General features: G+C 48.1%; 1 protein-coding gene across 1 annotated transcript in view; it reads right to left on the minus strand.

Annotated features, from left to right (window-relative positions):
* Positions 1-4,728: 4,728 nt before the first annotated feature.
* The window catches only part of Thbs2 (thrombospondin 2), a 30,433-nt gene continuing 7,606 nt past the window's right edge, over positions 4,729-27,555 (minus strand). The window contains exons 5-22 of the mRNA XM_076552949.1: positions 26,685-26,884; positions 24,958-25,098; positions 24,062-24,158; positions 22,379-22,549; positions 21,940-22,116; positions 20,937-21,110; positions 20,636-20,763; positions 20,407-20,559; positions 19,258-19,476; positions 17,080-17,187; positions 16,306-16,465; positions 13,839-13,957; positions 12,938-13,172; positions 11,041-11,268; positions 9,839-10,110; positions 9,217-9,314; positions 7,838-7,977; positions 4,729-6,730 (exon numbers count right to left, since the gene is read on the minus strand). Coding sequence (XP_076409064.1) covers positions 6,723-6,730; positions 7,838-7,977; positions 9,217-9,314; positions 9,839-10,110; positions 11,041-11,268; positions 12,938-13,172; positions 13,839-13,957; positions 16,306-16,465; positions 17,080-17,187; positions 19,258-19,476; positions 20,407-20,559; positions 20,636-20,763; positions 20,937-21,110; positions 21,940-22,116; positions 22,379-22,549; positions 24,062-24,158; positions 24,958-25,098; positions 26,685-26,884 — 2,828 coding nt within the window. The 3' untranslated portion in view covers positions 4,729-6,722. The remainder of the gene's footprint in view (positions 6,731-7,837; positions 7,978-9,216; positions 9,315-9,838; positions 10,111-11,040; positions 11,269-12,937; positions 13,173-13,838; positions 13,958-16,305; positions 16,466-17,079; positions 17,188-19,257; positions 19,477-20,406; positions 20,560-20,635; positions 20,764-20,936; positions 21,111-21,939; positions 22,117-22,378; positions 22,550-24,061; positions 24,159-24,957; positions 25,099-26,684; positions 26,885-27,555) is intronic.

The raw sequence follows: 27,555 nt of genomic DNA on the forward strand, positions 1-27,555 counted from the left end.
ATTTCTATAAATCTATACCTTGCCACATGTTTCATGGCTCACCAGTATCTTTACATCTCACTTGTCATGGCAGTGGCTGGCAGGTCTCTCCCTCTGCCTTCCTGTTCTCTCAATTTTCTTCTCTGTTAGTCCCGCCTATACTTCCTGCCTGGCTACTGGCCAATCAGCATTTTGTTTATCAACCAACCAGAGCAACACATTCACAGCATACAGAGCGATATCCACAGCACACCGTCTCAAGTTGATGCACAGTGTGAGCCTTGTTCCGGTCTGTTGTGTTCATTCTCTCTTCTTTCACACTGTCATTTCATTTTCACTTATCTGCTTCAAAACATCTAAATGAAGAGTTATTTATCCTATTAATATTGGTTTCAGTCAATTCTCACAGTACCCACTGTGACCATGTCCAAAAGGTGAATTTGGGAGGAAAGGATTTGTTTAGCTAACACTTCCACAATGTAGTCCATCATCAAAGGAAGTCAGGACAGGAACTCAAACAGGGCAGGAACCTGGAGGCAGGAGCTGATGCAGAGGCCATGGAGGGCCCCTGCTTACTGGCTTGTTCCTCATGGCTTGCCCAGCCTGCTTTCTTATACAAACCAAGGTCACCAGCCCAGGGATGACACCACCCACAATGGGCTAGGCCCTCCCCCACCAGTCACTAATAAAGAAAATGCCCTACAGACTTCCCACACCCCCATTTTATGGAGGTGTTTTCTCAATTGATGTTCTCTCCACTCAATGACTCTTGCTTATATCAAGTTAACATAATACTAGCCAGTGCACCCCCACTAAGCAAAAGGTCATTCCTGCTCTGTAATAGATAAGGGTATAACACTCAGAATATGTAAGTAGCTTGACCAGGGATACATAGCCAGACTTGGCCAAGCCAGTCTGTGAAGGAGAGCATAATGCCTGTGCAGTTTCCCTGATCAAGACATTTCTAGTTCCTCAAAGGTAAGCTCAGTAGCACACTTCCATGAAAGGGACAATGTAGCATGAATCTTAAAAGGTCTTATTAATAAAATCAAACCTGGAGCCAGGTATTGGAGTGAATGCTGGAAGATCAGAGAAGCAGAACAAGCCACAGCTTCCTCACCTCGCCAATTCCTCAGCTGATTCTGTTTCCTCAGACTGGATGCCTCTCAGCTGAACTCTGCTGTTCAAAACCTAAAAGCTTAACCAGCCAAAAGCTTCTAGTTCCTGGTCTTCACACCTTATATATCTTTTTGCTTTCTGCCATCACTCCCTGCGATTAAAGGCTCACTTCTTGGGATTAAAGGAGTGAGTCACCATGCCTGGCTGTTTCCAATGTGGCCTTGAACTCACAGAGATGCAGGTAGATTTCTGCCTCTGGAATGCTAGGATTAAGGCGTGAGTGCCACCATTTTCTGGCCTCTGTATCTAGTGGCTGTTCTGTTCTTTGACCCCAGAAAAGTTTATTAGGGTGCACAATATTTTGAGGAACACAATACCACCACACATAGTGTCCCACTCACTGCACTGCTCTGCCTACCCTACAATCTGACCCACTGCAGTCTACTGCATACCCGACAGACCCACTCACTGCACTGTACTGCGTATCCTATAGTCAGACACACTGCAGTCTACTGCATACCCGGCACACCCACACGCTGCACTGGTGCCTGGCTAACGCTGGCCCATTCCTACTCCAGTTCATTTGTGTGTACGCTGAGAACAAATAGAACCCAGAGAAATGACGTGAAAGTGTGTGTGTGTGTGTGTGTGTGTGTGTGTGTGTGTGTGTGTGTACAGCATCAATCCCAAAGGTGAGCACAGGCTGACTCATTAAATACACATCTATACACTTGTCCCACACAAGCATGCACAGCCATGCACTTTATCCGAGCAGAGGCGGCACACAGTGTGCCCTGTGGCTTCTTAGGAGACTCTGCTGCAAGACCATCGTCTTTTACACTGTACGTGCTGCCTCAAGCCCCATCTCCACAATTGTTACCTGGCCCTGTCCGCAGACAAACATCTAACACCTGTCCACAGAGCCTTGAGTTCAGATCTGATCCTCTGGCTTTCTGAGCCAAGAAAGCACGAGGAAAGAGTCTTTGTGGGAAGCCTAATGCTAAACTATCACTTCTCATAACACACAATGTGCTCGGAGCGAAAAGGCCATTGTCTGATCCAAAGGACATCTAAACATGAAGCCCTGAGTCCAGCCTGTAAGGGGTGGGGTCCCTGCCACAGCTACCAGCAACACATAGTGCTGCTGGGGAGGCAAGGTGGGGGTGGCTTCCTAGTTCCGGTGTTCCAAGGCCTCTCAGAAGCTCATCTGGAATGAGAAGAGTCAGAGGTGACCCTCTCTGCTCCTGTGCTGTGCAGATGCAACAGAAGGGAAGAGGTGCCTGGGGCAGACGGTTGGTGGCTGGCAGCACACCCGAGGGGGTTCCTAGGCTACTGTCCTGACTCCCCTGGCAGTGAGTTCTCTCATCAGAACGCTATGCTCTGCCAAGCATATTCCCTGAGAACAGAGCAGCACCCATCCCTGGGAAGGCAGCTGTCATGGCCAACAATGCCCTCGGCTCTCTCAGCTGCCTCCCTAGCACTGGGGTGTTAGCTCTGGAAAACCATGGGTGAGGAGGAGAGGGTCACATAAATGTCTCGTGTGTGCTTTCATTTCTCAGCAGAGCCCTGATGTCTGCGTCAGCAGTTCATTTCACTGCTCCTCACTGAGCTCTGGGCCGAGAACTAGCAAAGTAATCCTGACTCTCCTAAACTGCTTCTTGCAAACCCAGTGACTATTTTACTCATGGGGCTGGGAAGACGACTCTAGAACCCCGGGGCAAGCAAGAAAAGGCAGCCTGAGTTTCCAACACCTCCCATAGCCAGGGAAGGTTCCAGTATCATCCATGTGCACAGAACATTTCAGCCTAGCACTGGGAGAAGCACACAGCCAAGACTGATATCATGGTTATCAATCTTCTGCCCCAGAATTTATCCATTCCTGATCATCACATGCTTGGAGAACAAGATGTCTGTTATAACATGGACTCTTTCTTTGCACCCAGAGTTCATACCATGGGGCCCTGCAACCACTACAGGAAGTTGTCATGAGGACATAATGGAGGTGATGCTAACCAAATACCCAGCGCTGTTCTTGGTGATAATGTTGCTTACACTAACCCACTTCCTCTGTATACAGCAGACAGTCTCAGATTCCAGAACTATGGCATTCAGCCATAGGCTGAAAGTGTGCAGCCTTCAGATCCTACAGAATGTGTGAGAAGCAGAAGAGAGGAGATAGGTGGGGCCATTCTTTCATTTAAGCCACCTGATTCCAGGGACCCTCCTCACCCCTGGTCATGTCATAAACACACAAGCTTCAGTCCTGAGGAGAGTTACTCTGGTGTGCCCAGGACCCTGGGGTTGGGGAAATGTGGTCAGAAAACCCATGCTTGTCCATAGGAGATCAAACAGAAAAAGAAAATGCACAAATGAACAACTGAGCAATGCTGTACACCAGGGCTGGCTTTTCATCTCTGCTTAATCCTTTTCTGTTTCTTGAATTAAACATGTATTAGGTGTCCTTCCATACTACCCTGTCATGGAATAATTTTTTTGTGCACTGTGAAGAAATGTCACTCTGATTGGTTTAATAAAAAGCTGAGTGGCCAATAGCAAGGCAGGATTTCCTGGGTAGAGAGGACACTGGGAAGAAGAAGACAGAAATGCCAGGAGATACAGAGTGAGCAGAATGGGCAGTATGAAGATGAGGTAATAAAGCCACGAGGCAGAAAGCAAATGAATAGAAGTGGGTTAATTTGTTATAAGAGCCAGTTAGAAACAAGCCTAAGATAAGACCAAGCTTTCATAATTAATAATGTCATAATTAATCATTGGGGAGCTGACAGTCCCTATGAAAAATCTGCCTACACTCCACCATTGACCAGCCAAGGTCATGTCCCACTCCTTTCCACTGTGGTTCTAAGCTTTTCAAAGGCGTGTTCACCAATGTATTCATGCCCAACCTTTTCCTCTCTAATTACAGGTGCAAGTCCACCAGCTCAACTTGACCAATGCAGGGGCTTTACTCCCCATTCTGTCACGACGGAGAGTGTGGTCCTGCATCTCATCACCTCATTACTCACTGTCAGATGCACTACTACAGCCAAAGACAGACACCCACTCTGTCTCGCTTTCTGACCCCCACCAGTTTGTCTTCCACCTTTGTGTTGCCCTCTCCTGTTTCCATTGGCTTAACTCCCCATCCCATCCACAAACCTTCCCATCAGCCCGGTACTGAAGGAATTTCCCAGGCCCCAGTGCTGTGGTCATCCCTGGTACCAGACCAGGACTTGCTTTGCTGTGTGCTGTCTGGTCCTTGCTCCTTCCTCTGCCTGGGATCAGTAGGGGAAGCAGAGCCCTACTGTGTCCATTCACAGTCCCTGAATCCTTTTCTGAATCCTTTCGTGGTTCTGATCAGAGTCACAGAAAGGTTCTGCTCCTGTCTAACAAGAAGAACCAGCAACCAGGGTCATGTGCACGCTAGGGCCTTCAATGGGAGCAGGACCTGTGTCGAAGACAACTGCTTTGAACCTTGAACCTGCACACACACTAGGAAAGCCGGCAGCCAAGGGACACCACTTCTTTCAGTTTCAAGAAACAAAATGTCAGTTCTCCCTAGGTGAAATGCCCAATCCCTTTCCAGAAGGCATCCCGCTCTTTTTAAAAAAGGGAAAGAGATTCACTTATAGAAACCTTTTTTTTATAATTTATTTGCTGTTGTTAACCTTCAGTATAAAAATGGAGCTCTAGCTGAACGTAGGGTTTCAGTGGTGAAAAACTGACCCAATGAACAAATAAATAAATATTTACAATCTTTGGCAAAAACAATGTTTCATTAACGTAGATGAGAAGCTTTTGTTCTTTAAAACTACATAAATAATTTACAAAAATAATATGGTACACTGAATGTATTCACATCGTCCCCACCACCTCGTACCATTCAACCAAATGCCCCAAGTGAAAGCCTAAAAGTTCTTCACATCCTCACAGTCAGAAGCCTCATGCTGGCCTTGGGAATATAGTTCCACAGAAAGTAAAAAGTGCAGGATAACAAAACACAGGGGTATGCGCCCTCAAAGACACTCACACAAATAACTGTGTCCAGACGAATTGTGAAAACTCAGATCAGAGGCATGGATCCTTTCTATCTGACTTAGAAATGCAATTGCCATTGCCAGAAAAGGGATCATGCTCCACCCCAACCAGAGGGACAAGATATACTTCCACTGAACTCATGTGGAGCGAGAGACAGTACTTCCAGCTGGGAAGGCATGCAGCTTAAAGCAATAAAGTAAAATAAACCAAGCGTATGTCTGTTATGGTGTGACTGATTAATGGGTGTGTCTGGGGGGAAAATGATGTTTTCTTCAGCCTTAAAATAAAAAGAACCTATATACAGCAAATAGATAACAGTAAAAGGAATTGAGTTAAAATCATTGGTAACTGTGCATATTAAGGTTCCATTTTATCATGACAGAGATCCTTGTATTTCAACCAGCAGATATTTGGTAAGTGTATCTTTATATCATTATATCCTTGTCATATGCTCATTTCTAGAAATTACACTACAAATTTGTTACTTTGCATGTTTAAAATAAGTTATTAGTGAGTGGAGCTACATTTCAAATTCATTTAATAAATATTAACAAAACAGTTGTACCTGTAACCTTAATGAAATTTGTTACCAAATTAGGCAAAGGCAACTTTTGCATCATTCCAAAGGCTAGACTAGGAGTAGGGTACCAACGTGCATTTGCCAGCTTATCTGCCAGCCTGTTTCCTAGTAGCAGGGACAGGGAAGGATGCCCAGATGGAGATCCCAGCAGTCAGTGTGCAGAGCCCCATGACTTCCACTCAGGTAGGCTCTCCATGAGGCCCAACCCAGGCAGCCAGCTTACCAGGAGGTGCATGCTTGTCTCTGCTGAGCTTCTGTTTTGAAAGCTCTGAGAAGCCCGCAGCTGGAGCCCTGAAAGATTCCCTTTTGCAAGGACACACCTTCTTTATCTATGTCAAGTCAGCTGTAACTGTGGGCCAAGACGTGTAAGAAGTGGCTTTCATATAATTTTGCAATCATTTTTCTATGCCCCGATTAGTCAATGTTTAATATCACTGGACAAGGGGCCACAGCCGTGTGACTACCTTCTGGCCTCTTCCTTACTGCAGCCAAGTACACCTGATCTTTCTTTATAACTGGCCTTGCAGGATTTGTGTGTCATTGTAGAACAGCACGAATCCAAGAACAGTGACAACATTAAGCACTGAAAGTAGGTGAGCAATAGTTTTCATGCTTAATTTATGAGAATGACTTATACACAATATTCCCTTCAACTCCATATACACATAAATACTGCAAGTAATTACATTTTACATGTAAACGTCATTCTTTTTAAACAAACAAGAAAAGGCAATTGCAACAACATGCTCAGTTTTCACTCCACAGTGAGTCTCCTAGTTCATCAAACTGCTTCCCAGGAGCAGGCTAGATGCTCATCTTGCAGCTCCCTTGGTGCTTATCATGTGAAGGCACTTGGACTCGATGCTGAAGAAGGAGGTGAAGATCCACTCAGTTAAGGTCAAGAAACAGGAAATGTCGAAAGAGAGGAAAGCTGCAAGGGCCAAGATGGACCGACTTTGTGTCTAGCAACAGTGTCTGCAGCAGGCTGATGGAGCCGCAGGCTTGCCCCCTAGACATCTAGAAGAGAAGGAGCAATGGGATTAGGATGGAACAACCAGGGGGATTTTATTTTGTTTCTTTCTTTGTTCATCTCATACCTGTAACCCAGACTGGCCTAGAACTTACTAGGTAGCTCAGACTGATCTCAAATGAAGCAATCCTCCTGCCTTGGGCCCCCAAGTACTAATATTACATGCATCTGTTTTTACCTATAACCTCAACTATCACCATATTAATTTTATGATGTCATATGTAAAATAGATGGGTAGAGCAGACTGATAGATGACTGATGGTTGTTTGGGTGATGAGTAGATGAAAGATGAGTGAATGGATGAAATGACAGAAGGATGGATGAGTATTTGGATGGATGGATGGATGATGATTAAATAGGTGTTGGGAAAGATGGGCGCATAGATGGATGGATTAATGAGTGCACATGAAGAAAAGAAATCTCTTCAATGGAATCCTAACATAAGAAAAAGACCTTCAGTGGAAAGAGAGAAAACAATGTTCTTGTCTTTGATTCTCTTTGATTTGTGTATTACTTTAAAGATGTGAGTATTGGAAAATATTTCTGAGCTTTACTAATCTCTGCAGAAGGCATGCCATTAGGCTATACTTGAATCAAGTTTGCTTTTAGGTTTATATTTTGGTTCAGATAAATAAACTTCTAGCAGTATAACTAAGAAGTAGAGTCCTTTCTTCCTTCACTTCTTCCTTCTATCCCTCTTCCTTCCTTCTTCTTTTCCTGCTTCCTTTCCTTTCTTATTTCAATTTTTAGTAAAGATAGTAATATAAAATGCCCCTAGAAACTCAGAAAGTATGGAAACAGGAAGCTATAGGACTCAGTACAGTGGTGGATCACCTGTGAACTATCAGAAAGATTCAGATTCAATTTAGAACAAAAAGAAACCAGAGAGAGAGAGAGAGAGAGAGAGAGAGAGAGAGAGAGAGAGAGAGAGAGAGAGAGAGAGAACATAAGTTGCCTGAACTACATCTTTGCTGGAAGGGTAGAAGCCCTAACTCATCATTCATTCCCCCTGAAATGAAGCCTCTGTAAACAGAAAAGTGGGTGCCAGCCCTCCCTGGTCCAGTGACTATTCCCTGATGAGAACATGCACTTACCTCTGCATTCATACTTGAGGTCCGAGAAGTAGACCATTTCTTGGGAAAAGACAAACAGGCCCAGCCGTCCACCAGCATAAGTTTGGTCATAGATTGGTCCTGAATCAGCCATGACCTGCTTTCCTTCATGCACTAAGACTCTAAAACAGGTAAGGAAGTAAAGGATAAAAGAGAGCTTGAAATCTGCAGTACATTCACTGGAAGCTAGTGGTTGGTTCTGGATGTCAGCTGCTGATCAAGAGGAAACGACTGTCCTTGTTTGGTGCTAAGGATGAAAGCATGGCCTTGTATATGCTGACCAAGAGTTCTCTGCTCTACCACTGAGCTACACCCCGACCAACCCAGAGGGATCTATAATCCCACTCTCTGCTCAGGGTTTTTGCAACTGGGCTAGGCTTGCTTTCCCTGTAGGAACACCGGGCCCTGTCAGGGAGCAGGATCTGAAGGACCCATTTCTTCTCACAGGCAAAGCTGCTGCACTCTTGGTGTGTTGTGATTACAACCACCCAGGTTTGCAGCAGGTTGCCTTTAAGAGCCAAGGTAGTGTGCAGAGTGAAGGGTGTTTCCTAACTGCCTGTAGGGGAAGAGGGCCTGTTTCTCTTCTTTGGAGCTAGGTCAGGTCTTCCCCTGAGTATGGCTCCCTTAGCTTTCATTTTCCATGAAAATTCCAAGTTTCATCTTTGTCCCATTGTAAGAGCTGTCTGTGAGTGGGGGCAGGACTCGATCTTCCTGGCCCAGAGTGGGAATTGATGCCACAGAGTTCCCTGATGGAGCACATAGCAAATGGGACCCCTTTGCAGGGACACCACACCCTACATACCAGTTTACACCACACCTGCCCAGACCCTCAAGGATCCGCAAACACCAGATGGCCAACAGTGATGTGGCTTGGTGGTAGAACATTTGCTTATCATATACAAAATCCTGGATTCCATCCAGATGGATGTGCAGTAGTTTTCATACCACCCAACAAATATCTTAAGACAGACTTTTTTTTAAGATTTTAAAGTAAGTGGTGTATAGTAAGGATGCAAGATAGATGAGAAAAGGCATTCAAAACCGAGGAATCCAGAGAAGAATATAAAAGAGTTCATTATGGCATAGTTACCGATTGATACTCTCCAATAGGAAGGAAGACAGAGAAGGCAGATTATCTACCCAATGGAAAAGCAGGCTGTCTATCCAATGGGAAGCAGACTGTCTATCCAATGGGAAGCAGACTATCTATCCAATGGGAAGCAGACTGTCTATCCATTGAAAGAGCCATCTGGCCATTAAATGGAAAGGCATACTTGTTATGGAAAAGAAGATTAGCCCACCCAATGGGAAGAGAGTCCCGAGGAGCCTGTCATTGGACAGAAATGCACAGCTGCCCTTACCTCATGTAGCCGGTCTTAGGCCTGTGAATCAGGTGCCACCTGTAGGCGGTGTAGTCTTTCCAGCCAATGTTTTTGGGGTCGTGCCATAGTGTGCGCACCTGTGGAAAAGTATCATTGTTGAAGGATGAGGTACATGCCTCTCTACCACTCTTCTCCCCCTGGCCTGTGCAAAGTAATACCCCACTATCTGTACTACCCCTCTGGTTTATTTTGTTTTACATGATATATTTCAAATACTGTGTATCATCTACCCTGCTATGCACACCAATGGGGTGCTACAATATGCACCTAAATCCACTGCATACTGTGTTGCAGTTAGCACTAAGAGCATGACAGTTGGCCCAGACAGTCATGGATCTGAATCCAGATCTTCTCTTTTTGGGTGTGAAACTATCAACAGAACCCTGACATTGTCCTGTCTCTGTTAGAGATTGGACATGTGTTCAATCTTGTCAACTGTGTTGGCATGAGCACTGGGCATTCTGTGTCTAATGAAGTAAGTATTCAATGCCAACTATTAAAATGATTTCTACTTGAATAAAAATTAACTGAGAACATAATTTAAAGTTAATGAGCGTGTGGAGTCTGTCTGGAAGAGGTCATCAACTGCCCAGTCCCTCACCTGGCCTTCTGTGTTTCCCGTGTGCCACAGGGCGTTCCTCAGATGTTCGCCAGTACCAGTCGTGGAGTTTACCACTTTGAGCGACACGCCAGAGTAGCCATAAGCCCGACTTGGCTTGTCTTCCCAGTAGGTCTGGGTGACCTGCTTCCACATCACTACGTAGAAGCGGCTGCTTGACTGGTAGCCAAAGACGAAGCCCGCATAGTCATCGTCCCGGTCAGTGTTGACGTAGAACGTGCCACTGAAGTCCACGGATCCAAACTCATCAAAACCTGGACACAGAGGAAATATGCATGGTCTGAAGGCCCAGGGAAAAGCACCTCAGGGGCCCCTGTCTGTGGTGGTATTGTGTTCCCCAAAATATTGTGCACGCTAATAAACTTATCTGGGGTCAGAAAACAGAACAGCCACAATATTAAACTTAGAGGTTAGGCAGTGGTAGCACATGCCTTTAATCCTAGCATTCCAGAGGCAGAAATCTCTGTGTGTTCAAGGATACAGCCAAGCATGGTGACTCACACCTTTAATCCAGAAAGTGAGCCTTTAATCCCAGGGAATGATGGCAGAAAGTAGAAAGGTATATAAAGCATGAAGACCAGAAACTAGAAGCTTTTAGCTGGTTAAGTATTCAGGCTTTCGAGAAGCACAGTTCAGCTGAGATCCATTTGGATGAGGACTCAGAGGTTTCCAGTCTGAGGAAACAGGATCATCTGAGGAATTGGCGAGGTGAGGTAGCTGTGGCTTGTTCTGCTTCTCTGATCTTCCAGTATTGACCCCAATACCTTGCTCCAGGTTTGTTTTTATTAATAAGACCTTCTAAAATTCATGCTATGCCTGTCACAGAAACATGGTCTGAAGAGCTTAGACTGGTTCTGCTCCAGGCTCTTCACTGAGAGGTTAGCAAACGTTATGAAACTTGTGACCCAACCAGTAGTTCTGTTGGGCTCCAGAGCACAGCGGCTCCACTGTGTCATGTACCATTCAGATAGTCCACAATATGAACTGTCTCATTGAACACCAGTTCCACAGACCTGAGAGGCAAACCTGGGCTTTCCCAGGGCCCCTAACCAGGTTAGGAAGCGAGACTGTTCTACACACCAAGGAAGACTAAGGCTACCAGGGAAATTCTCCTGAGTCTTGTCCACATGGCCCCACTTGGCCTCTCAACAGCATCACCTCCTCACTCAGTATCTCAGGCTCACCTACAGCAATGCCAGGGTCTGAGTTTGCTGTCTGCACCAGCTCTTTGCCTTGGTGACGAATTACCCAGTTGGGATCGATTTGTGTGGTTCCCTTGGGATCCAGAGGGACCATCTGGAAGTTTCTGAAGTCTGTCTCGGTGATAGCGTTGTTCTCAGGGCACACGTCATCAATATCTGGGACGTTGTCGTTGTCAAAGTCATCTTTACAGATGTCACCTCGGCCATCACCTGTGGATAAGAAAGAAGTGAACATGGGGGACAAGGTGGGTGATTTGCACTTGTTTTTCAGTGCGTATGCAGGGACCTCTGGGTCCCCAAGATCTAAGACTGAGCACCCTCCAGATAACTACAGCTTGAGAGTCAACTGCCTCCTAAACATTGAGCTTGTAAAGCTGCAAAGAATCCCAGGGATGCTTTTTAAAACATCATCACAGCAAACCCTGCAGCCAAGGGCAGAGCGGTCAGACCCTCACAAGGGCTCTGCCCTCCCACACTCAGAGGCAGCTGACAATGTCTAAGTTCATCTCTCACTGTCATTCTTAATCACTGGAGCCATTTTAATTTGTTTGGCATCTAAAATAGAACCTTTCCAGTTCACATGACTTCCCCCAGGGAGATTGGGCCCAATGAGATTGGTCGACAAGCGGGGAGAGGTCATGCCTGTGACCTTACAGCTGCCCTGCCCTTGGCCACAGGCAGAGGCAATGAGGTAAACTAGGCACTCTGCTGGAACCTCTTAGTTCAAAAGGAAGAAAAGAAGCCATATTTAGTATCAAGATTAGTATCTTCATCCCCCCCCCCCCATTCTTTAAACTAGTTCCTAGTTCTGTATCCACGGCCACACACACACCCCTACTGTATGACACACTTAGTTAAGTATACAGGCATTTTCTTTTTTTGAGACGGGGAGGGCCTCCGTAGGGCTTACCTCAAAGATGACTTTGAACTTCTGGTCATCCTGCTTCTGCCTCCTGAGATAAAGGTACTCACCACTCTGCCTTGTGTGTAGTGCTGAGTTCCATGCACAAGAGGCAAGTGTTCTACCAATTAAGTTACATCTCTAGCCTCAGTAGTGGAATCTTAAAAGTATTAAAAATGTTGGCCTAGGTACAACAACCTCTCTTCCTTCCCAGTCCTCTTCCTAGATGAGCCAAATCCCATCTCCCCCTGTTGGCACTGGTGTCTGCACCAAGCTGGGAACTTTCTGCTGAAAGTCCTCTTTCCTGTGCAGGGAGGATCCTGGAGCTGCCCTTGGGCCTGGGCCAGTCTTTTCACGTGCTTCTGAGTCATATTGGCTCAACACCCCAGGACTCCTGGTCTCCATTTGTTCAGGATAAGTGTCTTCCAAATAAAGCTTGGATCATTCTGGCCATTGGGAGGGAGTTCATGGCCAGCCTACCAGCAAGCACAACTGTGTGCTTTGTTATTCGGGATTGTAGTCCTTTCTGGGGTGTGACTTCCTCCAGAGCTTGCACAATTACAGACCACTAATTTACACAGGCCTTCCATTTTACACTTTCCCTATTTTAGTTACTAGATACAAAACAATAAATGCCCCATCCTGTCATGGGTTGCATACAGTGAACCTTATTTCTTTCAAGGTGATTGCCAAAGGTTTTCAAAAGTATCCTTCAAAGGGATATTGGGAGGTTTCCTTATCCTGACATGCACAAACACACTTCTCCTCTATCATTGGTAGAATATTAAACACACAAGAAGAAGTTGAAACTGCCAAGCAGGCTAGACAGAAAACCACCCATCCCTGTGGCCAGCACCCTAAGATGGTCATCCTGCTGACTTTTGAATTTTAAGGTGGCTTTGTGACCACGGAAGCTCTGCCTCTGAGGGACTGTTCACGCAGTTTGCAACGCCCGTGTGAGCTGAGGAAGGCACCCACCGTCTGAGTCTTCCTGGTCTGGGTTGAATACCAGTCTGCAGTTGTCCCTGTCATCTGGAACACCATCGTTGTCATCATCAGAGTCACAGGCATCGCCCTTGCCGTCGTTGTCATGGTCAGCCTGGTTGGAGTTGGAGATGTACGGGCAGTTGTCCTGGTTGTTCTGGTGGCCGTCGTCATCTATGTCCTCATTGTTGTCACACTGATCTCCCACGAGATCGTTGTCCAGATCCGTCTGGAAGAGAGGGCAGGAAGCAAACAGCATGAGCACCCCTTGAGGAAGCACATGAAGGCGGGGACGCTAAACTAGAGAGCCATCCCATTGTGTTATAGGTCAGTACTGGGGGGCAAGGTGCAAAAGTGGGGTGTGCTGGCTCACTTACTGCCCACACGGAACGGAGCCTGGAATCCAGACACGTGGGTCCAGGTCCTCCCAGCCTGTGCCTCATCCCGTAGGGATGGCTGGCTACCCTCAACAACCACTGGTACCACTTTTCCCACCATTTGTTACTGTACACTCTGCAGACCATACTAATAGGTCACATTCTCCTTGTCCCTTCCAAAGGCAAGCCTCGAAATGTAGCTGGTTCTGGGTTTGCCTCAGGGTAACCATGGAGACCAATTTCTCCCCAGGCAGTGAGGGGAAGCCACTTCCTCACTTGGCCTGTGGCCACCGAGATACAATGAGCTTGGATTTGGGCTCTGTAAGAGGTTCCAGCTGGGATTATAGAAAAATCTATGCTGTCATCTTGGCAGAGCAGATGAGAGCCACACAGGAACATCTTTATGAAGCTGTCTGAGGATGTGGAACGCCCTGCTCTGAGATGCCTGGCATCCTCAAAGGGTCACCTCGAGGCAACAGCCGAGGAGCACAGGCCCCGGCTTGGAGACATTCCGTCACCTGGTCAGGGTTGTGCATCAGGGGGCAGTTGTCACAGTGGTCACCCACGCCGTCACCGTCTGTGTCTCTCTGGTCCGTGTTGTAAACATAGGGACAGTTGTCTCGTTCATTGAAAACATCTGTTGGTGGAAGAAATAAAGCAGTGATACACTGAGTTTGGAGGAGGGACATCATTTTCCCATCAGACTAGATAAGATGCAGACAAACTTTCACTGAGAAAATGGCAAAAAAAGTAAAGATTATTAGATTCATGGAAGAGTTATGATATGTTTTCCATTAAAATTCAAATTCCCAGTGAGACCATGTCTCCAAAAAAAGAGAAAAAATCCCAATTTCCTTAGCCTAAAACACAGTTAGTGTTTGGAGTTCTCTGGGGCGATGCTGCCCAGTCAGAAGGTCAGAAGAGGGTAAATGTGGTATGCCTCTGTACTTGCTACACTGGCTGTTCCCATTTAGATCTCAGGAAGTATGTGCTAAGTCCACAGGAACATGGTAGGCTCTGGCCGATGTTGCCTCCTCGTCCACATACAGTAGGAGAGAATCAGTGGTGGAGAGGCTTTTAGAAATCTGAAAATAGGTAAGAAAGTCCACCAGTACTGGAGAAATAATAATTTTTAAAAAAGATACAGTGGCAAAGTGAAGGGTCATAACTAATAAATCAGAAAGAAGGGACCCTGAACACTGGCCTTGCCTCAGCCCAAGGAAGAGGAGGACACTTGTGGAGGGATGAAGGCCAATTAGAAAGGACCCTTAAAACAACCAGGGTATAAGAACCTAAGACCCCAGTCAGCATAACAGATGCACTAGCCTACATCAGGATAGAATGAGATGCCTGCTGACTGCATTAAGCTCTAAAAAGGCAGAGTGGTCCAGACTGTCCCGAGGATAAGGTTGGATGTAGAAGCTCACTGGAAAGTTCTACAAGAACGTATGCGTTGATATAGGTCCAAATATCAGGGTAGAGTGAGTCAAAGTGGATGAAGGGACTCCAGGCTGGGAAGGGATGAGGAGAGGGGGTAAGACCGACTTGGTACACAGAGAAGTAGAGCAGAGCAGTGATCCGAGTGTCTCCTGGCTCTACAGTGACACCCTGAGACAGGAGTGACTGGGTCCCCAGGGTGATGTGGTAGGTCTCTGGGCTCTATTACAGAGGCCACCAGGCCTCGGGGTAAAATGTCAACCTGCAGTGACGTCAGAGCTTTTCTATATCAATCCACCTGTCTAGGGTCCCAGATCCTGTGGTTAGACCTGATCGATAAACAGCAAGAGGTGAGACAAACTGCTCTCCTCAAGCCTTTCTCAGAGCACAGGGATGAGGCAAGAGAACAGTTCTTGTGTGCTTTAGTCGGAGCATTCACTGCAGAAGACGCAGTGCAGGGAGGAAGGGGTAGCAGCTGTGAGGCTGGCATCAGGGAAGAAGATGCAGAGAATTAAGGTTTTCTAAGAAGGGGCCCAAGGCTTTTGGGCAAAGATAAGCTATTTAAGGAATAAATTTTGTAATGTAAAGATAAAGTTGAGCTCCTCCAAATAGTTTGGAATTTTGAGTGCAGCTAGGTCTGGTGTACAGGGAGGACTGCTACCAGGACCCACAAAGATACCAAAATCCAGATGTCCACACCCATTACACAAAATGGTGTGTATATACAAGCCATCTAGGTCCAACCTCCTACATACTTAAAAGTCATCTCTGTATTATAATTTTATTGTTTCATTTAATGACAAGGTAAAGATCTAGGGGTTAGTAAGATGGCTCTGTGGGCAGATGTGCTGGCAACACAAGCCGGATGACCCAAGTTTGGTCCTCAGAACTCAACATTAAAACAAAATAAACAAACAAAAACCAGATGCAGTGGTGAGCATCTTCAACCCCAGCCCCTCTATGGCAAAGTGAGCAAAAGATACAGGAGAATCACCTGGACGTTCCCAGAATAGCTTGTCTGGAGGACCACGGGAAGGAAACCAGAGAGACCCTGTCTCAAGAAGGTGGAAGAAGAGAAGCAACTCCCGAGAGTTGTTTGCCGACCCCCACGTGCACAGGGCAGCACCCTCCCCCTCTACACACTCGCAGACACACAGAAATATATGAACTTCAGCGTCTACATGCTCATTAGATGCAATCTCCTTTTTTTTTTTTTTTTTTTTTTTTTTTTTTTTTTTTTTTTTTTTTTTTTTTTTTTTTTTTTTTTTTTTGGTTTTTCGAGACAGGGTTTCTCTGTGTAGCTTTGCGCCTTTCCTGGGACTCACTTGGTAGCCCAGGCTGGCCTCGAACTCACAGAGATCCGCCTGCCTCTGCCTCCCGAGTGCTGGGATTAAAGGCGTGCGCCACCACCGCCCGGCGCAATCTCCTTTTCAATGCACTGTCTATGGCTAGTTGATTGGTGGCTGTGGACCTGAGTACACAGCGTGCTGACTCAGTGGTCATCATGAATCCTGATCTGTGTCACTAAAAATAAGCAGAGCCACTGACCGTCCCCATCGATGTCCACGGAGCAGGCATCCCCTTCCCCGTTGTTGTCTGTGTCAATCTGTGCTGGGTTGTGCACATAGGGGCAGTTATCACAGCGGTCTCCCACCTCATCCTTGTCGTAGTCTAACTGGCGGGGATTGAAGAGAAGCTGGCAATTGTCCTAAAAAACAACCAGAGAAGGACTTCAGAAAGAACACAGAACATACGTCCGGTTGCCGTAAGACAGTTCATGCTCACGAAACAACCAACAGAGAACCAAGGAAAACGAGTCCATTACCCCTCCACAGGCTCCTTTTCAACATCATGTGGTTTTACAGCTATGCGTACACCGCTCTCCTTTCCCATAAGTGTTAAGATTTCCTATTGCAAAGTGGCTGTTTCACCTACTTCACGGGGACATCAAATAGGTGAGAGAGTAGGTGAGAGGATGGACGGATGGGTAAGAAGAGAAGAGCGTTGAATCCCTCCATAGAGAATCCATCCTCAGGGAGCTGGGTGAGCCACACGTTAAACCTTCTGTCTGTGGCACCCGTTGCTTGCCTCAAGCACAGTTCACCCGAAGAAAAGGAAGCCAATAAGGTCTTTTGATGTCGTTACATAAAGTGACATTGCTGAGCCATTTCTGAGCTGTATGCCAGGGAGCCCCATGCATGGGCTAATCAGCATTTGCATGGTCAACTTTCTCTATTGGTGGCTTCTGGGAACTGTTCACAAATATGTGCGGGCAGACCCACCCTGGGGGGACTCAGTGTTTGAAGGCAGCACCCATCCTACCTTCTCATCGCTAACACCGTCATTATCATCGTCTTCATCACAAGCATCTCCAATTCCATCCTTATCAAAATCCTCCTGACCGGAATTTGGCAGTTTAGGGCAATTGTCCTGTGATTTGGAGAGGAATGATAACCATGAAAGCATTCCAAAGTGGCCTTCTTTCCAAAACAGGGAAAATAAAACAAGACTTATGAAGCCAAAGATATAAATATCTGATACAAGTCCTCAGATAAAAGCAGAAGAATGGGGGTCAGAGCCAGCTGGCCTGGACGTGTGCTGTGCTTTTAAGTCCTAGCCTGGGAATGATGTCACTGCTGCACACGAGTAGACAAAGGGAGCCCTGTTCTGAGCCCAGGATCCCCAGGAAGGGATCAGACACCTGGGAGAACAGAGGAGGGTGAGGGGTGCCTGTCCTGGGAGAGGTGGAGGAGCAGATGTTTCGAATCTAGTTCCATCCCACAGCCACAGCCAATGAACCAAGAGCCCCAGTACGTATGCAAGCTCGGCCCTCCCTGGCCAGCAGGTCTCAAAGGAAGAAGCCTCCTTATCAGTGTGTGTGGTGCAGGCTTTGCAATTCCTGCACTTGACAGAAGCCTGGACGAAGGCAGGGCCAGCGCCACTCCAGCTCGTCACAGTTGATAGACATGTGACAGCCTTGCCACTCTGTCCACTGTGCTGTGCCCCAAACCTGAGCCACACGGACCCAACTGCGGGACTGTAGAAGAGCAGGGCGGGGAAGTCAGTGTTGGTTTCAACCACACTGATGCCTGTGTGTGTGTGTGTGTGTGTGTGTGTGTGTGTGTGTGTGTGTGTGTGTATGTGTGTGCGTGTGCGTGCGTGTGTGCGTGTGTGTGTGTGTGTGTGTGTGTGTGTGTGTGTGTGTGTGTGCACATAGCATGTATCTGTGTCTGTGGCAGGTCCTTTTTGAAACTCTTACATTGCTGTTTGAAATTCTGCAAATGTTTTGCAAACCAGGAATCACCAACACACCACAAACTGGAGGAGACAGGCTGTGTGTGTGTGTGTGTGTGTGTGTGTGTGTGTGTGTGTGTGTGTGTATAAATTGCTGCCTTGTTTCTGAGGCAATCTTGCTTGGTTAGCCAATACTTGCCATCTTCACTCAAGAGGCTATGAAATAAGAAATTCCTGCAGCCGGGCGGTGGTGGCGCACGCCTTTAATCCCAGCACTCGGGAGGCAGAGCCAGGTGGATCTCTGTGAGTTCGAGGCCAGCCTGGGCTACCAAGTGAGCTCCAGGAAAGGCGCAAAGCTACACAGAGAAACCCTGTCTCGAAAAACCAAAAAAAAAAAAAAAAAAAAAAAAAGAAATTCCTGCACTAAAAATTTATCACTTTTAACTTAAAATTAGGGTTAAAAACACATATAATTATGTTTTTTAAATGGCTTTTTGGTGGGGAGCCTTTTAGCACTTTTACTTGTGAAGTTACAGAGGCCCAACCTGTATCAACATCTCGTGTAGTAAATCAAATGTTGACTCCCCAAACATGTCTGCACCATGTGGCACGTGTGTGTCTTTGTAAAGAAAAACATTTGATGGGATCTTGCTAAGTTATCTCAAGCAGGGCAGCCTGTCTAGGGTCATTTCAGCCTCCCACACTCTGGGGCCAGGCATGGAATCAGCCTGTCCACCCTGATGCTGATGGGCAGTGAACCAGCAACAAGCACCATGAGTGTGTACTGCTTTTCACAACCACCCCGGGGATGAAAATGAAATGAAGGCCGAGGCCACCTGTGTTCAGTGTTTGAGGTGGGCACCTGTGTACTCCACACATCAGACCCAAGTCCTCTTCATGCCTGCAGTTGTAGGAAAATATGTAGCTCTAACACGGTTCATGTGGAGTGTGGGAGGGAACAAGATAATTCGGAGTTTCTCACTGTTTAGATCATTGCTTCCAAATTGGCCCAGTCTTTCCTGGCAGTGAATCCCTGAAGAGGACTGAGGGGCAGACCCTTACCCTGACTGAAGAGGACTGAGGGGCAGACCCTTACCCTGACTGAAGAGGACTGAGGGGCAGACCCTTACCCTGACTGAAGTGGACTGAGGGGCAGACCATTTCACTGATGAAGAGGCATTAAGGCATAGACCCCGGACCCTGACTGAAAGGAGGGTCTGCAGGACACAATCCTAGCTCTTGGCCTGAGATAAATGTGAGTCTCACCTTGATGCAGTGGTAGGTGGCATTGGTAGCGCACACCAGGTTGTTGTTGGGCCACCCATCCAGGTCTGAGTCCTCCCCGCAGATGAGCCCGTCTCCGGCATAGCCAGTCTGGCACTCACACTTGTACATGGGGTCACTGAAGTGGCCCAAGTAGATGCACTCCGCGTGCTTGTGGCAGTTGTGAGTCTTGTCCTTGCATGGATTTTCTGGCTCACACACCTGCAAGACCAAGAGTTGTAAGGACTACAGACAGGACTTACTAGGAAAGAAGGTGGCCCTCTGTACCCCTGAGAATGCGAAGAGGCTCATTTTTGGGAGGACGTGGGGAGTATGGCATTGTGCTGCATTCTTAAAGTACTGATTTGGATCTCTCAGGAAGCAGACTTTACTATTTTCTAGGGGTTATCTGAGCCAGATAAATATCATTTCTGACCTTACCATATGACACTACTTGCCATGGCATAGTTGTGATTCCCAACAAATGTGTTAGAATCTGTATCCCAGTGTAGTAGCTCCAGGAACCGAAGCCTCATTAGAGGGGTAGTCAGGATTCTCCCATTTCTGCATGTCAATGCTGAATCTCTCTGTCTCTGTCCATCTCTGTCTCTCTCTCTCTGTCTCTCTCTCTGTCTCTGTCTCTCTGTGTCTCTGTCTGTGTCTCTGTCTCTGTCTGTCCCTGTCTCTGTCTCTCTGTGTCTCTGTCTCTCTCTCTCTCTCTCTCTCTCTCTCTCTCTCTCTCTCTCTCTCTCTCTCTCTCTCTCTCTCTGGCTTCTGCCATGTAATGGCAATAGAGAGCCCAGAGCCCTGAACTAGATGCCTTGTCCTCAGTCTGGGATTTCCAGTCTCCAAAATTGTGATAAATAAGTGTCTTTCCTTTATCCCTTCCTACCTCAGGCATTCTGCTCTAGCATCCCAGAACTGACCAAGGTGTCGTTGCTGCCCAGGAGTTCATAGGCCCTTTGCATGAAAACATGTCAGTAGGAGACTCCCCAGATGAACAGAACCTGAGAGTCCTCCATGAGGTAAGCTCTGTCTCCATTTGTCTCTCAGTGATGTTGCCCTTTCTCTTCCCTATCCCATCTCCACTTGCCTACACTTGTCTGACTTTTTCAAGCCTTTAGGAACACAGGTAAGGCCAGCGCCACTTACTTGTTTCTCTGTCTGAGCAGCCTCCAGGCCAACCCCAAAGGGCTGGCTCCCCTTGTAGCGTGGGGGACAAGGCAGGCAATGGAAGCCAGGGTTGGTGTTGACACAGCGGGAAACTTTGTTGGTTGAGAAGCAGATGTCTGTGGCCACAGCGCACTGTGAGGACAAACAGAAGTGAGCCTCTCTCCATATTTCCACAGGACACCCTGCTGCCCAAGGTGGAGGTACCAACCTCATCCAGGTCTTCACAGTGGGTGCCATTGCCCAGGAAGCCCACTGGGCAGGAGCCACAGGACCAGGACCCATCGGGGAAGCTGTTGCACTTGGCTCCAGGAAAACACGGGTTGGATAAGCACCCATCTGCATGGAGACAGAGACAGAGCTATGACCAGATGCCACACACATACGCACTTGTAGCACACACATATATAAATACACACACAGGTGTGTATGCCCTGTTACACACCAGTCAGGCACCTTCTTACACACACACACACACACACACACACACACACACACACCCTATTACTCACCAATAGGGCAGCTTTTCTTGTTGCACATTTGATGTTCCTTCACATCCCCCACACAGTCCTTCCCACCATACTGGGGCTCTGGGCTGTTGCAAACACGTGTCCGTTCACGGATCCCTCCAGCACAGGTGACGGTGCAGGTCGACCAAGGGGACCAGGGGCTCCAACGGCCATCAACTGTAGAGAGAACCAGGAAAGGTGTCTGGGAGGAGAATGGAGAGCTGGATTTATGACTGGCCCTGGCAAGAGCAGAGGGGAGATGAGGTTGATATCCTGGCTCTTCCAATGCAGTTGAAGAAACTGGTGTACAAGTGAAAAGGGAGGGGCTGACCTACTGTGAATTTCCACAGCCGTGATTCAGGGAGTGATATTGATTACTGAATTCCTGATAGATTGCTCTGCCTATAAACGAAAATCCTTGCAATCTTTTACAGCCAGGAGCCTGAGTTTTCTTACCGAACCATGTCTCCAGAGTAGACCTCCCTCCGGCCTGAAACACTTTGTGGGATTGATTCTTATTGCACTGGGCAGATTGGCAGTGAAGATCTGGGTAGATATTCTGTTGTGGAAGCAATCCCCTGCATCCATACACTGCAGAAGCCCAGCCTCCCTGGGGAGGTCCTGGTCTCTAAGCTGTGAGTCCTCTAAACTGCAACTTTGTAGCTCAGGCAGCCCTGTCCTGAGACCTATTGTTTATTTCCTGCTCCAGGTCCAAGTTCACAGTCTTGACTTACTTTCCTATAGATAACCATCTCTGTCCACTTGATTGATCTGTGCATGGTACAGAGGCATCAGGCTAACTCAGAGGTCAGGGTGGGCATCCAGCGATGGGCACTGACCTTAGCAAGAGCAGCCACACCCTCACTGTTCCAGCTGTGTGGGCTCTTGACTGAGTGACCAGATTCAGCTTGAGTGGGTGTTTGTGGCCAGCAGCGACCGTAGAGTGATGTCCTGCTCAGGCATCCCCCTCGCCACCCCCTCACCACTTACAGTATCATCTACTTACTTGGGCATGGCACACCCTGGCAGGCCTTGGTCTCCCGGCCACTGCCCTTGCAGTTCTTGCCACCCATTTGGGGTACCGGAGAGTTGCAGAGACGTATGCGGGTGACATTGCCAACTCCACAAGTCACAGAGCAGGAAGACCAGGGTGACCAGTGACTCCAGCCGCCGTTCTGCCGGACTGACGTAAAAACACAAGGTGGTCAGTGTCTCAGGCTGTGGCCCCGGGTTGGGCCATCCCCGAGTCTGTCTTCCCAGCCAATCCCTGTTTCCACCACGGAGGGCAGGCAAAAGAACACCACCTCCACCCAGAAGAAAGCTTCTCGCTTGGCAAAAACCTTCCCTGAGGCCACAGCCTCCAGACACCAGCAAATAGCTGTTGTTGGCACACCCACGTGGAGAGCCATCCAGCCTACCCTGGAGGACGGCAGGGGCACACTCACTTCTTGTATCACATTTGCCCAGGCTGCAAGCCCTTGTCTGAATGGAGGGGCCCAGGCAGGTGTTGCTGGTGACATCACAAGACCGGCCTCTCTGCTGGGTCCCAGAGCCACAGGTGACAGAACATTCGGTCCATTCTGCCCACGGAGACCAGTCCTCATCATTGTCTGAAGCTAACCAAGAAAATAAACATACACATGAGGTTGGGCCCTCCCTCTTCACACGCTCTGGGCAAGTCAGGCACCACAACCATGTGCGGACTGCTTTGAAGACTTCTTAACAGGGAGGGCTTTGCAGGAGGGAGATTCTATGGGCAGAGGCCCACCACCTGGGCGAGAACTTGAGTGCTTCCAAAGGGAAGAGCAAAGCACAGGGAAGAGGACACTGTCTGAGTGATAAAGACAGAGTAAGCTAGATGTGTTTAGGGAAGCTGGTCCACAGAGTAGAGGAGATGGCTCTGAAAGAGAATGTCTACAGGAAGCATTTTCAGAGCCAACAAGAGGTCATTTCTACATAGCGTCTATTGACTCACACAAGGTAACAACATGTCAACCATTGGTTGAAATTACCGTTTGCATAATTTATTTCCAAACACTTCAAAGGAATTTCAATTTAAAAAAAAAAGACAATTTTCTTGAAGAAATTTTTCACAGGTACACAGAGTACGGTGTGCCAGTGCTGGGGCCTGAGCTGAAGGTGAAGTACACAGTAGGTCTCTTAGTGGGGGTCTCCTAACAGGAGTCCCTTTGGGTGACGAAGGGCGGAAAGAAGAGCAGCTGGACAGCACTGAGCCCAGGCAGTCAAGCACCCAGACTGTCTGCTGTTCTCTTCCCCTCACTGATACAGGGGAGGCAGTCTCAGACACCCAGTAACGTGGTAGTGGCAATGCTGTGTTGGACAAGTGGCTATGATTCTAGACACACACCGGATGGAAAGGCTGGGATAAAACCTGACCCGAGCCATCCAGAACACTGGGGGGTGGTGACTGGGTTGGAAGGGCTGCCCAGCAGTGCAGGGAAGCCACAGCTGGGCATCACCGGGAGGCCAGATCCAGACCCTTGGCACAGGGATCCACGGACCATGGGGGATTCTGAGTGAGGCATGAAGCTGAGTCTAGAAGGGACAGCTCAGGCCCTTCTTGAGTTCATCGGAGCCTCCAGAACTCTGACGGCAGCCCAACTCCGTCTCCACAGTGTCAGACCTCACAGATCTGGCTCCACCATAGTCCGATTCTGTGTCATCTGGACCATGTCTCTGGAACTTGAATGCACCATTGAGTAACAGTCTCTGGGTTTTGTTTATTCGCTGTATCGTGGGTTTCGCAGCGACTGCTCAGTCTTCACTCAGCCCGGGTCTAGCTGCAGCTCCTCCTCACAGTGGCTGCTGACACATGGGCCTTGTTCTTGGCCTGGGAGTTTGGTCCCCGCAGTATCACTAGGGGCCTGTTTGTCTGGGATGAGCCAGAACATAACAGCTGCAGGCACTTAATTTCTAGAGCTCTCAATGGCTTCCTGGCCACTGACTAGCAGCTAAAGCAGGGCCATAGCCACCCCTCTGCTCCTCCTCCACTGCCTGCCTCTAGGAATCTGAGCCTCACCCTCCTCTAGCCAAACCATAAAACAAACAAACAGATGCAATCACTAGGCCTCACAACATGCTCGCCACCACCGCCGCAGGAGACTCACAGTGAGGACAGGACGGACAGCACTCTCCTTCCACAAAGGTCGGGTTGGCACAGGTGGCTGGCGAGCAAGTGATTTGATGGCACACGGTTTTAAATTTCTGAAAGAAGAGGAAAATATTTGAGAAACAATTATTTAATGTAACAGACATCGTCATGGCAGCTGGATGGGGAAAGATCGGCAAGATGGCTAGGTATTTTTCTGTCTGCCAATCCCACTTCAAATATAGGGTTTGAACAGGCCCAAAGGGGACTCTGTGAGCACTGACACTCTGCCCTCCCACCATGACCAGAGAGATGACGGCATCAGCTTTTGAGCGTTCTGGGTGGGGAAGAAGAAGAATGACAGAATATTCCCAGATCCCTGATATCTGAGGTCAACACACGGACAGGGAACAATGAGAAGAAACTAAACCGTTGATATTTTCTTGATAATGACTAGGCTTCCCAGAGGCCTCTGTGAGCACTGAGGCCCTGCCAGAGATGAGTGGGGTCAGATACGCACCATCGGAGGGCTGATACAGCTGCATCACCACTGTGTCTCTCCACACGGTAATGCGGGACAAGCTACCATCGGAGGGCTGATACAGCTGCACCACCACTGTGTCTCTCCACATGGTAATGCGGGACAAGCCACTCCACCCGCTGGGTTGTGGTTTGTTTATGCACAGCACAACGAGGTCATTAAATTGTTACATTTGTGTTACATTAAAAGTTACATTTGTGTTCACTTCCCTGTCTAAGGCTCTGGTGCTGAGCCTTCCATGTATCCAAACATCTTGTATACACATGTGCTGAACAGGTCATCGGCAGCCATTAGGATCTGCATGTGTTAATTTGAACATGCCTCCCCTGTGCCGGGCATTTCTGCCTGCAGGAGAACTTGCCTGTGGAACTCACCTTGCAGGTACACGTGGTACAGCTGTCTACAACCCACGTTTCATTTTCTGCAAAGATCCGGCCTTCCTGCACACAGGCTGACATGTTCCTTGTCTTCAGAGGGCCCCCAATGAGTTCCAAAAGGAACTGGTTATCGTTGGACTGGAAACAGAAGTGAGAGTTAGGATAAGATTTCAATGTCTCTCTTCCACTGAGGAGCTTAGGTAAGCACTGAAACCTCCAGGCGTAGATACAACTCTGCAAGAGGACTCGGTAAAGACAGATGCTACTGCAAAACCAGAAACTTCTGCAACAAAGACCACATCACAGAACTCGGATACACACACTGTCGGTCACCACGGCCTCCCTACCTCTTCTCTGCTCACAGCTAATATCCAACACACAGACATGCATAGGTGCTGCCCCCTCAACTCCTGGCCTGGCCATGCCTCAAAAACTACAATTGTGCACAGTGGGCAGAGGTCAGGGGTGCATTCGCCCACTCTTCCTTTTGTTCAGCAGATAGGATATGAAAGATATGCAAGAACATACTAGCAAGGAAGAAGACAGCCACAATACTGGCCACCTGGACATTCTACCAGGAAAAAAGAGGTAAAATGTAAAAGCCAGATGAACCTGCACAAAATGCCACCAAACATGTACATAGCTGCCTTGGCCGTACCAGAACTCTGTTGGTTCCCCCAAGGTATACTATCTGAACTTGGGGTAACAGGCTTTGGGGATCAGATAAGTGTCTCAAACATTCTACTATAAATACACACAGAAACACACCACCCCTGTGGCTTTGTGCAGATTCTGGGGTTCACCTGTTTCCTTGACCTCTGACCTCATGTTCAGTGACCTGGACCTGGAATATATTGTGATTGTAGGGGAGCTGCCAGGTCCTCTGCTCAGACCCTGTCTCTTCTGAGCTCTGTTGCCAGGTCAGCCAGGACCATCACTGTGCACCGAGCCTCAGTATTTCCTGGTATAGCAATGAATTAAGTGATGCCACCTAGGAACCCTGACTAAGAGGGGAAATGAAGCAGGAGAAGCCTCTGCACAGGCCTTGGCACAGGACTTTCTCCGCCAGCAATAGAGGAGCCTTTCAGGAAGTATTGGTGCGGAGCTCTCCCTGTCCACCTCTGCTTCTCACGATTTTATGGGTGTCACAAGGCACTGCAGCCAGGAGAGACTACAACTCTCATCTCCCTCTTCAGAGCCAGAAAACACCCGCTCTGGGGTGTGAGACTCTGTGCCCTGCTTCTGCACACTTTGAGACACACACATTCAGCCTTAGAAACTGTAGGGCTGAGACATTCCTCAAGCCCATAGGCTATTCCTCTCAACACTCAGCCCTTCTCATAGAATGCCTTCCTCTTCATGGATGTCTTGTATTTCCCAGGAGCACAGATTTATTATGGAGAACTTGTGCCCCAACCGTGTTGTTATTTGCAATACTTCCTTCCTTCTCTCTCTCTCTCTCTCTCTCTCTCTCTCTCTCTCTCTCTCTCTCTCTCTCTCTCTCTCTCTCTCCTCTCACTAGCTTTGTGGTAAACCAGCGTCCTGAAGGGCCTGACCTGGATAGCCTCTTAATGTGGCTTTCTAATCAGTTTCTCCAAGGCAGTGAAGTATTCGTCCTCAGAGGCCTAACTGGTAGGAGGCCTGGCCCTTGAGGCTTCCATGCCAGACTGCCCTCTGTTCCCACAGCCCTCTCTTGCCAACTCCGCCATCCACCAGGTACTCACCACTTTCTCCAGGTTCCTGCTCAGCTGGTTCACCATGACGTGCAGTCCAGACAGCTCGTTCATCATGTTGCTCAGCTCCTCACAGGAGTGTGTACACACTTCCTGTGTCTTCTCCACACCCTGGCCCACCACCAGGTCTGTGGTGATGTGAGGACTCAGGTGGAGTGTCTCTGTATGCTCACTGATGGTGTTGACTTCAGCTAAGGGGGAGAGAGCCCGGTCAGTGGGGCACAGGCTCTGAGGTGGTAGACCTGCCACTGTGAGCTGGCACCCACTGGTGTAGTCAGTGAAGCACAGCCACCAAGATGTCACCTCTGCAGCTATAAATGGGCACCCATGAAACTCCCTGCTCTCTGGGAGTGGCCACATGCTAAATTGTATCCATCAATACAGGGACATTTGGTGGCGACTGACAAGAGGAACCAGTCCCACTTTGCATGCCTGTATGGTTCCCCAGCAAGGCAGAGGTCCAGCCTAGGAACAGAGGAAGGCAGAGCATAGCAGTGGGAGACACGTAATCTGTAATGCAAGGTCATTTGTATTGCATCACACACCTCAATAAAACCAAGTTGAGGGACAGAGCCTTGTCCTCATCCTTAACCCCAAGTCTATTCCTCCAATGTATATCCTTACCCCTCCCCTTCACCCTTCCCACGCCCCATTTCAACCTGAGTGCCCATTCTTGGGGCTTCCTTTCAGAATAAGAGCCAACTCAGGTATCTTCGTACCAGAAACACACACCTCCAGGAAATACTGTTTTCCCTCCACACAGCATGCTCTGCTGCCCAGTGGATCCTCGGAAAGAAGGTAGCCCTGGCCCAATCACAGAGAGTCTGCCTGGACCATGCATTCATAGACCCCTTAATTCTCA

The sequence above is a fragment of the Peromyscus maniculatus genome, chromosome 16 (assembly GCF_049852395.1).
Source record: "Peromyscus maniculatus bairdii isolate BWxNUB_F1_BW_parent chromosome 16, HU_Pman_BW_mat_3.1, whole genome shotgun sequence".
NCBI classification, from domain to species: Eukaryota; Metazoa; Chordata; class Mammalia; order Rodentia; family Cricetidae; genus Peromyscus; species Peromyscus maniculatus.